Below are 15,079 nucleotides of genomic sequence, written 5' to 3' on the forward strand. Positions count from 1 at the left end.
CTGACTCAGCCCTCTCAAGTGAACCTGGAGACCTGCACCCCGGCTCCGGGCGATGGCCCCTACAGGCCCGGGCAATCCGGGACATGCAGGCACCTGGCGGAACACGCTCACACTCCAGCAGCGTGCTCCACTCCGACCGCTGAGGACCTTCTGAACCCACTGGAGGAGCTGGTTTGTCATGTGGTGGATGGTCTCGAAATCTCCCACGGCAAGCACAGGATACGACCTTGACACCAACTTCAAGCCCCCAAATGGCCTTTCAAATGGATGGACTATTCAGATGCCATCGTGTGGCTACAAGAACACAGGAGAAAGAAAGAAGATGGAACTTGCTGTGAATTTGGAGAGGACATCCCAGAAGCTCCTGAGACACTGACGACAGACATCACTAACAAACCAACCTTGCTGTGTCGGTTTCCCACAGAGACCAAGTCCTTCTCCACATAGCAATTCCCGAGATTCCCGCCTCACTGTTGACATTATCTGTTGACGTACTGATGCCCAATGTCGGTGAGAATGTGGGAGGCCTGGGATAGCACTGACCCCACATCCTATCACCACATGCAGATCAGAGAAGACAAGGGACACGTCCTCGTGGAGGATACGGCTTAGGCTTAGAACAGTTCCTCACTGGGATTCGGAATAAGGATCACATCCGAGATGCACGCTTATACCCTCAGTTTGTCCAGCGCTGCAAGCCATAAGCAGTCCCTCCTGAGGCATTAGGAGAGATCATGGTTCATGAAAGGAACAGACTGCCTCAAAGAAAAGTCAACTCTTCCGTTTTTTGTTTCATTGGGGTATAACTTTGTTTTCTCTTTCTGTTTTCTTTTCCTACTACCATAAAAAGCAGTCCAAATGACTTGAACATCAAGTGACATCGACGCTGTCATTTTAAGAAAACAAAATCCATTACAAAGTTTGGGGGAAACATGTCACAAGCAACCCTGTGGATATGCATTCATTTCAGCACGCTGGTATCCAAATACACCGTGTTTTTAACTAAACAGTTTTTAATGATGTTCTACCAGTAACTTAATCTTTCTGTCCTTTTGAGTGTAAGTGGAATTTAATACATCATTTTATTCTATCAATGAGTTAAAAATCTTGGGGAAAAATTGACAATATGGATGTGAAAATTGGTAATTTTGGGACAGGATGCAATCCAGCAGTAGATACTGGGATCGAATTAATACAGTCTTTTGCATTAGTTATTAATCTCTTCTAAACCTCCATTGCTGCGTATAATTCTGAAACACACAAATGATAGGAAGAACTTGTAAAAATGGAATTGTCTTCAAGAATTTAAAGTAAGAGCATGATTTTTTCTTCATAGTTAAATGATTCACATCTCTCCTAGCATTAGTTTATGCTAAAGAGGTAGACTGATCTTCCTAATTAAGAATAAATGAATTCTAAAAGAATTTGTAGCTGGAATCTTAATAACAATTGTAAACGGCCATTTGAGTTGTCCCCACCCTGTCCTCAGATCTAATTTATGTTTCCTTATTAACTCACAACAGGCTTATTGAACAATTTCATTTCAGAATTAGTTAATTTCTCCCCCAAAATTCATGTCATGTATTCTCAATAAGCTGACTTTCTAGCAATCAATAAATGGACATACATTTTTAAAAAAAAAAGAACAGAACAAATCCAAACTAACACATCTAAATGACAAGCTGATCAAAGAGGAAATCATAGAAGGAATAAAAAAATATTCAAAAGTGACTGATATAGAAAATACCACACATCGAAGCCTGGTGCAGCTAAAGCAGGACTTAGAGGAAAACATATAGCTGAGTATCTGACTGAAGAGTAGGAGAGGAACGACAGAGGAGCCCCAAATAGAGTGGAATGAAATAAGCGAAAAACCACAGCAAGAGGCTGGCAGGGCCCTGAGGCAGCCAAACTCCACCCTAAAGGCCGGAGGGGCCGCTGGGCGGGGGAGGGATGCGGTCAGACCCGGACGGGAAAAGCACCGTGCGGCTAGAGCAAGAGGCAATGTGCGCGCGGTTACTACCGGGGAGCCACCTGCCCGGGGACAGGCAGGGGGGCAGGCAGCTCAGGGGGAGTGGCTGAGCTGAGGTGGGCCTGACACACCAGGAGCTTCGCAGGGCTGCAGACGGCTGCTGGCAGTGCTCAGCGGCAGGTGCAGGCGGCTCGGGCAATGCGGCCCAGGGCTGGGACGAGCAAGCTGGGGAACTGGGGAAAGAAGGCCAGAGCCACAAGCTCATGGCGGGCGGACATGGGGGTCCCCGGCTCAGCAGAGAGCCGAGCAGGCCGCCATGGTGGATGGAGCACCGGGGGCCAGGTGTTCGGGAGCCACGGCGGGCTCAGCAGGGAGGGGAGGGAGAGGCGGCTGAGAAGAGGCGATGACGGAAAAGGCAGCCTCGGGATCCTGGGGACCAGGGATCGGCGCGACCATGCAGCTGGCAGGCAGGTGTGGCCGTGCAGAGGAGCAGACGGCGGGGGGCACAGCGTGAACACGGAAGCCAGCGACCTGAGGGTGACTGATTCCCATTCAACTGGGGAGACCCCGCGGGACAGAGCAGCCGGCCGAGGACCGTGTCAGGCCTGATCCAGCGGCGGATCAGGAAATCCCAACTCTCCTCTACCCAAACCCCTGAGGCCCGAGGAGCCGCAACCGCGGGAAGGCCGGCCTGAGGGTCCGTGGTGGCGGCCCCAACCTCTCGGGGGCCTGAAGGACGCTGGCCCACCGCGGGGTCTCTGCGGTGGGCCGGCAGGTTTGAAGCCCACCCCAGGCGGTTCCCTGGCACAGCTAGGGTCAGGCCTGGCTCCACTGGTGGGAAATGTGCAGCGCCCCAGGAGACTCTGGGGAGACCGAACAGCAAAAACACAGCGAGGGGCTGCTCGTGTCACCCCTCACAACACCAGGGAGAGCTGGATGATACGGTGGTCCAGACGCAAGACTGTGGGCACCCCATTTCCAAATAAGAAATAAGGCTCCTGATGCTGGTGTGCAGACAAGGGGGAGCGAGAGCCGGACAGAACCCCAAATCAAATCGAGGAGAACACAGTGGGAGGGACGCCTCAGGGCCCAGGAGAGGGCGTGAACCAAGGGTCCCCTAGGACCACAGGGCTTCCCTGCAGTGAGGGGGGCACCCGCTGCTCCCCTCCACTCCCACATGACCCCTCACCTACCCACAGGGCTGGTCCCGACACAGCCTATCAGCATCCGGCCCTTGCCTGGCCCAGCACGTGTGCAGCTCAGCCCTGAAAGCGGATCTGCCCACTGGCTGCCCATGCAGGAGCCCCAGCTCCCCTCCTGAAGGAAATGGGTCTCGTCCCCCCTCCCTGTTACAGCAGGGGCACCATCTTAACGGGGTACACTTTGACGTCAACAAGGGGACCTGGAAGGACCGGCCCACACCTTCCCGAGAGCTTCCTGTCACCTCTGGCCTGTTGCTGGCAACCCTCCCCACCGGCCTTCTGAGTCCTGTTTGCTCGCTGCTCCACCCTGGGGCCCACAACGGCCGGAGTCCATAAGTGGGTGCACAGGGCTGGGCGAGGAGAGGAGACCTCCGAGAGCAGAGGGGACCCACGTGACCTCAGCGGGAACTTGCACCCTGAGTGAGGTAGGGAGGGCTGAGGACCCAGGCCGGCCACGGCCCACCAGAGTGCCCCTTCCCAAGCCCACGTATTCACAGGTGCACTGCCACACCTGCATCCCCCACCTGAGTGTCCTCCCCACCTGGACCCAAACCCCACCTGGGTCACCTACCCCCTGGGTGCCACTTTCACCTGGACCCACCTCCTCACCTGGGCTCCGGCGCAGCCAGGTGCAGTCCTCCACCTTCATCTTCCACATCAGCTCCTGCAGCGAGAGCCTGGCGTGCTTCCCCAGGGAGAGGAACTTCTTCACATTCCTCAGGAAGCGCCGCCGGTTGTGGCTGGAGCCCCAGAGGCCGGAGGGCACCAGCCGCTGGAGACAGGCGCGCAGGAACAGGTACACCTGCCAGGGGCTGCTGTGCTGGCGGAGCAGCTGCACCAGACGCCCCGGGCCGGCGTCCTCCTCGGGGGCCGCCACCGCCGCCCCGCCCGGCTGCAGCCCCCCAGCCTGGGCGCGCCCTGGGAGCCCCGCCGGGGTGGTGGAGGCCCGGCGCGGGCAGTGCGCGCGGAGCAGCGCGCCGTAGGGGCAACGCGCGTGGTTCTGCAGCAGCTCCCGGAACAGGGGCCGCATCCGCCAGTAGCGCGGGGGCAGGCGCCGCGACCCCCAGGGCGCCCCTCGGGCGGGCGGCGTCGAGCGCAGGAAGATGGCACCCACGAGCCGGCTGGCCCCCGCCAGGCTCCCCCGCAGGCCGCTGAGCAGGAAGGAGCGCGGCAGCCGCTCCCGGGCCCCGGCCGAGTACAGGAAGCGCTTGGTCTCGACGTCCGCGCCCCGGGACCCAGGCGGCCGCGGCCGTGTGGACGAGGGCCCGGTGGCGCGCTCGCTGCCCGCCCGCGTGAACGAGCCACGCGTCCCCGACGGCTCGCCCTCCGAAGTGGGGGCGCGCGCGGCGGCTCTGGGGATGGCGGTCACAGCTTGAGGATAGCTGTCCCTCTGTGCCCGCGCCATGTCCGCGTGGGCCAGGGTCGCCGGTTCGTCGGGCTCCGCAGCCGGCTCGCGCCTGGGTCTCTTGGCCGAAGGCCGCCCGCCCGCGCTGCCCCGACGCCGCCTCCCGCTCGGGGCTGCCACTGCGCCGGCCCTCCATGCCACCTCCCCGGCGCTGGAGGCTCGCGGGGGCGCGGCGGGCCGGGGCGCGCAGAGGTCGTAGAGCGGCGGCCCGCACACCTGGTAGGCGCAGCTGGGGGCCACCAGCAGGTAGAGCGCGCAGCGCGCCAGCAGGTGCACCAGCACGTCGTCGCCCAGGCGGTGCAGCAGCAGCCCCCAGGCGCCACTGCCGCGCAGCGTCTCGGTCACCGTGTTAGGCAGGTAGCTGCGCACGCTCGTCGTGAAGGCCACGGGCGGCCCGCCGCGGGCCTCGTCCAGCAGCGCGAAGCCGAAGGCCAGCACGTTCCTGGAGCCGCGCTCGCACAGCCCCTGCACGACCCTGGCCACCAGCTCCTTCAGGCAGGACACCTGCGGGCGGGAGGCGGGGTAAGCCGGCGCCCCGGGTGGCGCGAAAGGGACTGGGGGATGGAGAGGGGCCGCCCCGGGCCCACCTGCTGGAAGGAGGAGGCAGCGGGGAGCGGCCGCGCGTCCCAGGGCACGCACACCAGGCACTGGGCTACCAGCGCGCGGAAGGACGCGGGGTCGCCGCGCCGCACCAGCCGCCGGCCCTCGGTCCCCAGGCGCCGGGCAAACTGGGCCAGCGGCAGCACCTCGCGGTAGCGCCCGCGCAGCAGAGCGCGCACGGCTCGGCAGCGGGGAGCGCGCGGCATCGCGGGCCGGACCGGGGCGCAGGGCGCGGGCCCCCACGTGCTCGCGGCTCCAGGCACCCGCGCAGCCTCCCGCTGGCGCCGTGGGCAGGGGGCGGGTCTGCGGCAGGAAGGGGCGGGGCCTGGGCGGGGTCCGGGGGAGGAAGGGGCGGGGCGGGGGCGGGGGTCTTGCACGTAGCCCCTCCCCGCGGCTGCCACCTGGTCGCGCCAGACGGGCTCCGGGACGCGCCCTCCCAGGGCCGGGCAGCCAGGGGCCCTGAGTCCGCGGCCAGGTGCTGGGGACACAGCGAGGGGCGCTCTGCGGAGAGGCTGCGGGTTCAACCGGGGCTGGGGACCTTAGGGTGGGGTCCCCGGGGGGCTGGGTGAGTTCTGCACCCCCAACCCTCCTGGGGAGAGGGCCCTTCTGCGCATCCCTTCCTCCGAGGAGCCCTCGCCCCCGGGGTGCAGACAGAGGGGCATTTGTAAGGAGCGGGCCGCAGGTTTGATGCCCAGGAGGCCCGCGCAGCGCACCCCGCAGCCCCGTTCCCTGGAGTTCCAGCCCCACCCGCGGCCACGGTTCCTCTTTTCAAATTCCTACTGTGAACCAAGAGTAAACCAACAAACCAAAGCAGTTCCCTAGTAGTAACCTGCCGGGGTCCCTGTCCAAGGCCCCGGACCAGAGCCAGCCCCAGGCTCCAGGGGGGCACCTCACGGCCCATTACCCACTTCATGGGGGCCACCCCGCAGAGCTGCTGCCCGCCTTCCACTGGCACAGAGGGGAAGGCGCGATCTGCAGGCCGGGGCCCGGTGACAGCCAGCACCTCTGTCCTCGGGCCACCACTTACCCCCTCCACCACCTGGGAGGGCACAGGACGAGGTCAGAGGCCTTGCCTGGGAGGGCACTGAGGTCACGCATAGGAGGGCTCAGGACGAGGTCACCACCTGGAAGGGCATGGGACAAGGTCACAAGGTCATGCCTGGGAGGGCACAGGACGAGGTCACCACCTGGAAGGGCACGGGACAAGGTCACCACCTGGAAGGGCATGGGACAAGGTCACAAGGTCATGCCTGGGAGGGTACAGGATGAGGTCACCACCTGGAAGGGCACGGGACAAGGTCACCACCTGGAAGGGCATGGGACAAGGTCACAAGGTCATGCCTGGGAGGGCACAGGACGAGGTCACCACCTGGAAGGGCACGGGACAAGGTCACAAGGTCATACCTGGGAGGGCACAGGACGAGGTCAGAGGCCGTGCCTGGGAGGGCACTGAGGTCACGCATAGGAGGGCTCAGGATGAGGTTGCGCATGGGAGGGCAGAGGACAAGGTCACCACCTGGAAGGGCACAGGACAAGGTCACAAGGTCATGCCTGGGGAGGTACCGAGGTCACGGCTGGGAGGGCTCGGGCCGAGGTGGCCCCAGAGCCTCCCTTCAGCAGGGCAGTTTCCGGGACTTCACTTGAAATCCACACCTCACAGGACGTTCAGGTTTGAATCACTAAGAAGTGGAAAAACTTGGGGTCTCTGGAGACTTTTTGTGGGGATGATAGTTTGGTAAACACTGAAATGCTGAACAAATGTAACCTTTCACAAGGTAGGAAACTCGGTCAGGAAATTGCTTTTATTCACGGGTGTGGCATTTAAACAGGCCTCCCTCTCTCCCTCGGCAGGCTTCTCACATCCCTCAGGGCGCTGCAGGCTGGTAAATAGATTCCAAGGAGCTATTTTAGAAATTCCGTTCAGGAAGCACGCAGAAGGCTTTGTGAGAATCCCTTATTCCTGTCGCTGGGGGATTTGGCGCTGCCTCCGAAGATGTGCTCTTTTCCAACAAAGTGAGTCTCTGCTTCACCCCGAGAATCTTCAACAATAAAGATCTAAAAACCTCTGCCTTAGAACGCACAATTCATCTTAAAATTAAGTGGAAGAAACGGTGGCAGAAAAGTGCACTTGTGGGGCTGAGGCCACGTCCGTTCCAAGGAGCCCCAGCTTCGGCCAGAAACTGTCTCCAGACACCCTCGTGACCGTGGCCCCGGTTAACTGTCCTGGAAGGCAAAGGACAATCGCAAACCATGGAAATGTTCCAGGAAACTGTTCTGCTGCTGCTGTCTGGGTTTGCCAGGGCTGCCGGCGCTGCGGTAACTGCCACCGCCGCTGGCTTCGACCCCAGGCTCCACCGGCCGGATTTGGAGGCCGGAGTCCGAGGCTGGGCGGACACGCGGGTCTGGGCTGGAGCGTCCGAGGGCGACGTGCCGGTGCTCAGGCTCTGTCCGTCCTGTGGCCGCCTGGCTCCTCTCTCCGCCTGTGGCTCCAGACTCTGCATCCAGGGTGTGGACGGAGACCCCCCTGGTTCGGTCTGGCCTCATCTTCACAGGACCTCGAAGAGCCCGTTTACACACGGTCAGGACTTGGACGTGGCTCCGTGACTCAGTCTACCCCAGTTGGCTGAAAGTAAAATCCAGCAGTGATGCAGCCACCCCAGGTCTCCTCCCCGGCAGCGAGAGGCCAGAGGTTTCTAAGCAGCAGATTCTGCCCCCAGTGAGAGAGCAGGGATGCATCATTCACACGGGGGTGTGGAGGGGCTCCACAGACCTCGGGGGCTCCCAGGAGCAATGCAGACCCCCTGGCCGCAGTCTGGCAAGAGGGAAGGACTTTAAGGTGGTGGCCCCGGGGCCGCTGTCACTGCGCTGACCACCTGGAGAAGGTGAAGGGTGGCCCAGGCGACCTCCGGCTGGCAGGTGCCGAGCTGAGTCTGCCTCCCCCTCGGGGAGCCCCGGCTGGGACTGCTGGCTCCGGGGACACCACCCAGGGCCCCTCCCGGGTACCCGCTGCGTTTCAGGTTATTCAAAGGAACTGCACATGTGTCCACAGACAACATAACCTCAGTCTTTGAGGAATTATAAAAATACTGAATTATTAAAAAATTCTGAGTAAAGGGTAAAAAATAAGTGAATTCCCTAAACTCTGGCCAGTGGGTGTGAGCTGCAGCCCGGGAACTGCTGAAGGAGAGGAGGCAGGGTGGGCATCCGAGCGCGAGGCTGGGTCTCCTGGGGTCGCCGGCCGCAGCACTCAGGGTTTGGGGGGCTGGAGGCGCCGTCTTCTTGCAGAGCGAGCTCCGCGGCGGGGGGCAGTGGGTGGGCCTCGCTGCGGCTGGTGCCCTGTGTCTGCCGGGCCCCGGGAGGGGTGCCCTTGCCGTGGGGCCCCACCCAGGCCCCTCCCGGCATCTTGGGGGTCACCTCTGCTGGGGGGGCCATGCTGGGCGGAGGAGGGGAGATACTGCTGGGCCAGCCGCCAGAATGGGCGCCACGGAACCCAATGGGAATAAACGCGTTTCTGTGTTTGGAAAGCCCATCCCAGAGGGCAGGTGCAGGAGAGGGTGTGGGGTGGACGGCACGCCCGTGCTGACCGGCAGTGTGGCTGCTGTCAAGTCGCAGGGACATGACGGACCCTGGCCTCCCCTGCCCGGGGGGCTCGTCTCAGCGTGTTGTCTGCTTTTAACTTTTGGTTTTGAGAGAACTGCAAATCCCCAGGGAGCTGGCTGCCTCCGGCCACTGGAACAAATGACCCAAATGCAGCAGCTTAAATCACACGCACGTGCTCTCTGACGGTCCTGGGGGCCAGGGGTCCAGAAAGGGTCTCCCTGGGCCAAAGTCACGGGGTCACACCCCTTGGTGCGCGGCCCCCTCCCCGGTCCTGCAGCCAGCGCCTGGTGTCCTCGGGTCGTGCTCTCCGACCCCGAGCCCTGCTTCCTGTCGGACGTGCCTGCCTCCCGTAGCACTGACCCTGGGTGACCTGGCCAGCAGGGTCTCCCGTCTCAAGGGCCATTGGCCTGGAAGGCAGCAGGCTCCCGGGCGCCCGGGACGGGACACGCACAGCTCCAGGGTCTCCCGGTTTCCTGCTGCTGAGACAGCACCGCTCCCCGGGGCGGCTCAACCACGGGAGCCCACTGGTCAGGGCCTTGAGGCTGAAGGGCCCCTGACCGGCAGGGTTGGCCTCTTGGCTTTCCTGTCCCGGGGAGATGTCTTCTTAGTCTTCTGGGTTCCGTGGACTTCCAGCTCCTCCCCGTGGCTCTCTCTGAGGTCTCCGGAAATAGGACTCAGTTGGCCACAACTTCACTAAAACTAACATCAACAAGAGATCCTATTCACAGTGGGTTCGCACCCTCGGGAATGTGAGTTCAGATCAAGAACATGTTCTTTCCTGGGCTGTGTAACTCACTCTGCCTCAGGGGGCTGGTTCTGCTGCCACCCCCAGCGTTGGCAGGGAAAGGCCCCGTCCCGCCGCGCCCCCAGCCCTGCAGCAGTGGCATCTACGTAACCATGGAGCTCACTCAACGCCAGGCGCTGACTGGCCCAGCGCGAGCTTCTTGTCCCTCATGTCTGGATTCGTGTGACCCCGACATGGGTGAGGCTCGGGGCTGACCGCTGACCCCGAGGGCGCCCTTGTGCTGTCACACCCACCCCTCTCCCCTAACCCCTGGCAACCATTTGCCCCTTCTCCCTCTCTATAGCTTTGTTGTTTTGAGAATGCCACAGAAACGGAGCCACACAGCCTGGGGCTTTCTGTCCGAGGCCTGAGGCCTGGAGATCCGTCCCCTGCTGCGTTTCTCAGTGTCCGTTCGCTTTCGAGGCTGAGCTGTGCTCCATGGGGTGGGTGCCCACGGCTTGTTGGAACCGTCGGAGTGTGTGTGGGCTGTTTCCATTTTGGTGCTCTGACAAATGAAGCTGCTGAGAACGGCCACCCCCGGTTTCTGTGCACACACAGCTCCTTGTTCCTCTGGGATAGACACTGCTCTGGGTTGCTAAAGCTGCTGTTATGCAAAACACCAGAAATGGATCGGCTTTTATAAAGGGGGTTTATTTGGTTACACAGTTACAGTCCTAAAGCCACAAAGTGTCCAAGGTAAGGCGTCAACAATAGGTATGTTCACTGGAGGAAAGTCATGGCATCCAGGAAACCTCTGCCAGCTGGGAAGGCACATGGCTGGTGTCCACTTGCTTCCAGGTTGTGTTTCAAAATGGCATTCCCCAAAATGTCAGCGTCAGCTTCCAACGGCATCTTCAAAATGCCTGTCTCGGCTGCAGCGAGCATCTGGGCCTGTGTGGTTCTTTTTAAAGGACTCCAGTGATCCAGTCAAGACCCACACTGAAAATAATCCATGGAAATAATCCAGTCAAGGGTACTGCCCACAGGTGGGTGGGTCACATCTCCATGGAAACATCCAATCAAGAGGTCACACCCTAATCAAAAAGATTAATCTGCCCCCACAAGATTGCATGAAAGAACATGGCTTTTTCTGGGGGACATAATACTTCCAGGCCAGCACAGCCGCCCAGGAGGCCGCCGTGTGGGGGCACAGGTGTGGTTCTATGAGAAGCTGCTGAGCTGTCCCACGGCCACGCTCCCCCCTGCAGCACCAGAGACCCGCCTGCCCAGGTCCTCACCGGCTCCGGCTGTGGGCGCGGATTCTCACTCCCACCATCCACGGATGGGTGGAGAGCGATGGCTCTCCGTGGTCCGAAGAGGCCGCTGTGGTTTCCTGGCTACTGGACCGCACCATGGGCTTGACCACAGGAACGTACCAGCTCTGGGTTTCAGGGCCCAGACGGCTGCTCCCCCCCGGGTGGGCACCTTCTGGACACCGGCGACCTCTGGGTTTCCTTGGCTTTTCTGTCACACGGCCGTGCAGGTGGCCGCATCTCCTCCTTTCCCTTCCAGGCCCCGCTGGCCTCCGGCTTCTAGCGGCCTCGTGGCTCCTCTCCTGGCTCCTCTCGTGGCCTCTAGTAATAGGAGGGGCCCTCCCGGTTCCTCTGGGCCTCCCCTGACTGAACTCGCCCCGCTGAGGGCCCGTCCACAATCGTCCACCCGTGGGAATGGACCGTGATTAACAGTGGGTTTCCGTGGGGTGTGGATCCCACGCTCCGTGGGCCTGGACACTCGGGGCCTCCGGGGCCCAACAGCTCGTCTCCCGGAGCACATCTGAGGCAGGAGTGGGCTCGGGGCAGTGAAGGGGGCAGGAGTCCCCTCTGGGTGGGTGCAGACGTCAGTGCAGGAGAGAGACACAGAGCGGAAGAGAACCCCAGAGAGCTCCAACGTCCTTCCTGGACACAACACGAAAGAGAGTGGGGAGCATGTGACGAAAATGTGCTCGCTAGGCCTGGGTGCTCAGGAAAGCGAAGACCCAGTGCCAAGGGGGCTGTGGCTGGAGGAGGGGCTGGATGTCCATGTGGCCCCAGAAGGGAGACGCCAGCTACGGGAAAGCCAGCCCGGCTCCGAGGGAGGGAGGCGTCTCAGCAGGTGAGGGCCGTGGTGAGGGTGCAGGTGCCCGCCCTGCCCGGGCCCTGGGGAACCACCTCGCCAGGCCCAGGTCAGGGCTCGGTGACCGTGACCTCCCCAGCCTGGGTTCTGTGCATCTCGAGAAGCAGATCATGCCAGCTCCTGTTGTCACCCAGCTCGTTACACCCCTGGACTCCGTGGGGCAGGAATTGGGCCGGGGCAGGCCACGCGTCTGCTCACTGTGGCCCTGACATTGGGCGCTGATGGCCACGGGCTGGGCTGGGCAGCCTGGGACAGCCCACCAGGGGCCTGGAACCTCCACGAGCAGACCGGGAGCTCAGGCTCGGTGGGAGCAGCTCGGGGGTGCAGACTTCTCACCTGGGAGAGAGCATGAGGGGCCACGAGATTCCCTGTGGATGGACCTGAGCAGTCAGGCAGCGTCTGTCTCAAGGACTCTCACAGCTTGGCCAGGCCCAGAGAGGGGCCAGTCACTCGGTGGTGGGGAGAGGCAGGGCCACGTTCAGGGCACGTGGGACGGGATCCGGCGAAACCTGCCGGAAACTTCTGCACATGCAGGGATGTGCCTGCACAGTGGAGGGGCATGCGAGGGCAGCACCGGGCACGGGGGCCCCAGCAGGGTGGCCCCAATCTCCCCTCCTGGCTGCAGCCTGCACCCCCGGGCGTGGGAGTGTCTTCTGCCTTAAACACTGGGGACAACTCGGAGCCCTGGGATGGCCGGGGACCCCCAGGACAGAGGACGTGAGGCCAGTGGCCTCAGACCCCCTGGTCAGCTGACACCCGTTTTGTCGGCCCCACTGGGGGTATGGAGGCCCCACCCTCACCCCACTTTCCCTCTGGCCTGGCCTTCTCCTCTCGGTTCCTTCTCCCCTCGCTCGTCCCTCGCCTCACACACACCTGTTTGTGAGTCCGGGTAGCAGGGCCGGGGAGCAGGAGACACCGGCAGCCCTGGTCCGACTGCCCCACATGGCCACGCGGGCTCGCGGCTGGCAGCACAGACGCTTTCCTTTCACCCAACCCTTGGAACAGTGGTGGGCAGACCCCCACCTGCTGCCCTGTACCCCAGAGTCCCAGTGTAAGAACCACTGAACCATCCTTTCACGGAACGCACTTGCTCCCTGCAGGGGAGGTGAGGCACGCTGACTCGGGGGTCGGGGGCTCTGACTTCCAGAGCTCTCCCTCAGACCACCGGCCGCGCACTGGGTGGAGGGCTCTGTCCACACTCCCCTTCTGGAAGAGACCCTGGTGGAAAGCTGCCGCGGTGGTCCCAGCACGACGGCGGCCGCGCCGTGACAGCGGAGGAGTGGATGTGGCTCTGGGGGACGTCCTGAGCCGGTCAGGCCCGGCTGCCGCGCCTGGGTCATGGGTGCCCCCACCCTCGGAGCCCTGGACCCCACCCCAGCAGTTCAGCCACCCCCCGCCCACTGCTGCCACCCTCCGGCTTCCCTCCCGCCCCCTGCTGCCATCCCGCTGGGGGAGCCCCGGGCATGTGGGGAGACCACGGGCCAGTGGTTCAGGCAGCAGCCCCGGTGGCGCCTTCACCCCGGCCCGGCCCCAGCCCTGGCAGCCGAGGCTCGGGCGGTGAGGGGCAGAGGTGTGCCAGCCCGGCCCTGCCCTGCCGGAGCTACGACCACACTCCCGGGAGCACGGACGCTGGTGCCCACGTCCCAGCCGGTGAGTCCCTCACGGGAAAGATAAAGGCTCACAGGGATGAGGCTCGCCGGGCGTGGCGCTGACAGGGCACCACGGCGCATTGTCTCTCCGCCGCGGAGCAGCCCTGGGACGTGGGCGCACACTGCGCCTGCCCTGGCGTGTGGATCGGAGGCAGCAGGAGCGTGCCCTGAGAAGGAGGCACACGCTGGCCTCACCCGGGTCAGGAGACCTGTGAGGCCGCAGAGCTCGGGGGCTTCGGCCCGATGAGCAGCTCCGGGACAGCGCGCCCGGCCTCTCAGCGCCTCTCCTTGGCGGCCCCCACGGGAATCCCACCTGACGCCGTCTCCAGCGTTCTGTTTGCAGCTTAAATCGCCTTAGGAAAACTAATAAAAAGTACTTAGGGCACAAAAATCCCCCTGAATGCAGTTATTTAATCCTCGTACCTTGGCAAACACAGGTCGGTTCCTGTTTTACATCTTTGGATTTCTGTGCTCTTTAAAGTTACTTGATGAAATTTAATAAAACGGTAAGATAAGATTATCCATCCGGATGGTGAAAGGTTGAGTTTGCTTGTGGAATTAAGTCTTCTGGTGGCCGCGCTGTGGCCCTCACGCAGCCCCCCGGGGGTCACGGAGCAGCTCTCGGGCCGGGAAACGCGGGTCCAGTCGGCACGGCAGGGCGAGGGTGGGGACGGGGCGAGTGACCAACAAAGCCAGGGGTTCTGATCGTCACCTACAGTGCTTTGGTGGTTTTTAAAGAAAATGTGTGGCTTTACCTTCCGTAGAGATGTAATTCAGTCTTAGGAGAAAAGAAGGACTGAAGCCGAAAGTCGAGGGGACGGCCTCGGTTTCTCCGTTTCCGGCTCTTGCTGCGCTCGGCCACCTTCGTCCCCCGCTTACGTCGCTGTGAAGCCCCCGGCTCTTCCCTTCCTCCCAGCCGCACTCCCCGGAGCCCCTCCTGGAGGGTGCATACGAGACCCACGTCAGCCTCCTTCCCCTAATAAACCCAAACTTTTACTCTGGCTCTAAAACCTTGCGTCATCCGTCCTCAACCTGCCCCCAGCCTTGGATGCCTGCATGAAGCCAGAACCCTCGAAAGACCGGAAGGATCCCAGGTCCGGGGGAACCCCTATTCCTGGCAGATACAAATTCAAATTCTTCCCAGAAGAAATCATCATCATTTTAGGTCTCCAGATTCCTACAGGTTAAGTTTAGCCAAATATGAACAACACCATCAAAAATCTCCAAAAATACAGCAAAACAAAGCCTGATGAATGAAAATAGGCACAAACAAAAAATCCCCACAGCATAGCTGTGCAAATTCTACAGCTATTTTAAATATTAGTTTCATAATGTCATACAAATTTGTCTTAAGTGTTTAAAAAATAAAAGGAAGGTAAATTATGACTAAAGAGCTAGACTATTAAAACAGAAGATTTATAGAGAATAAAATAGTAATTCTAGAAAGAAAAGTATATATAATAATGAATAACAAAAATTTAATGGATGAATTAAACATTAAATTAGAGAAAATTAGCTATAAAGAAAATAGATCTACCTAAAGAAATGACACAGACTTCAGAGTAGAGACATAAGGGGATGGAAAATATAAAAATGAAGTTAAGATAAAAAAAATAAAGTCACAGAAGGAGAGAATAGGAAAAGTGTAGGAGAGGCACTATTTGAAAAAAAAATGGTTGGAAGTTTTATATTGGTCATGAAAGACACAAATGTACACGTAGAATAAGTGGATTGCATATCAAAATAGTAAGTAAA

The 15,079-nt window shown here is 60.7% G+C and overlaps 1 protein-coding gene across 5 annotated transcripts in view; it reads right to left on the reverse strand.

Moving 5' to 3' along the window:
* The window catches only part of TERT (telomerase reverse transcriptase), a 28,675-nt gene extending 23,290 nt beyond the window's left edge, over positions 1–5,385 (reverse strand). For all 5 annotated transcript variants that reach the window (XR_005210981.1, XR_005210982.1, XM_037799369.1 and 2 more), the window contains exons 1-2: positions 5,167–5,385; positions 3,784–5,083 (exon numbers count right to left, since the gene is read on the reverse strand). Coding sequence is in view for 3 of the 5 variants with exons in the window: in XM_037799369.1 (XP_037655297.1) it covers positions 3,784–5,083; positions 5,167–5,385 (1,519 nt within the window). In the remaining 2 variants the exon portion in view is untranslated. The remainder of the gene's footprint in view (positions 1–3,783; positions 5,084–5,166) is intronic.
* Positions 5,386–15,079: the final 9,694 nt, after the last annotated feature.

The sequence above is a fragment of the Choloepus didactylus genome, chromosome 11 (genome assembly GCF_015220235.1).
Source record: "Choloepus didactylus isolate mChoDid1 chromosome 11, mChoDid1.pri, whole genome shotgun sequence".
NCBI classification, from domain to species: Eukaryota; Metazoa; Chordata; class Mammalia; order Pilosa; family Megalonychidae; genus Choloepus; species Choloepus didactylus.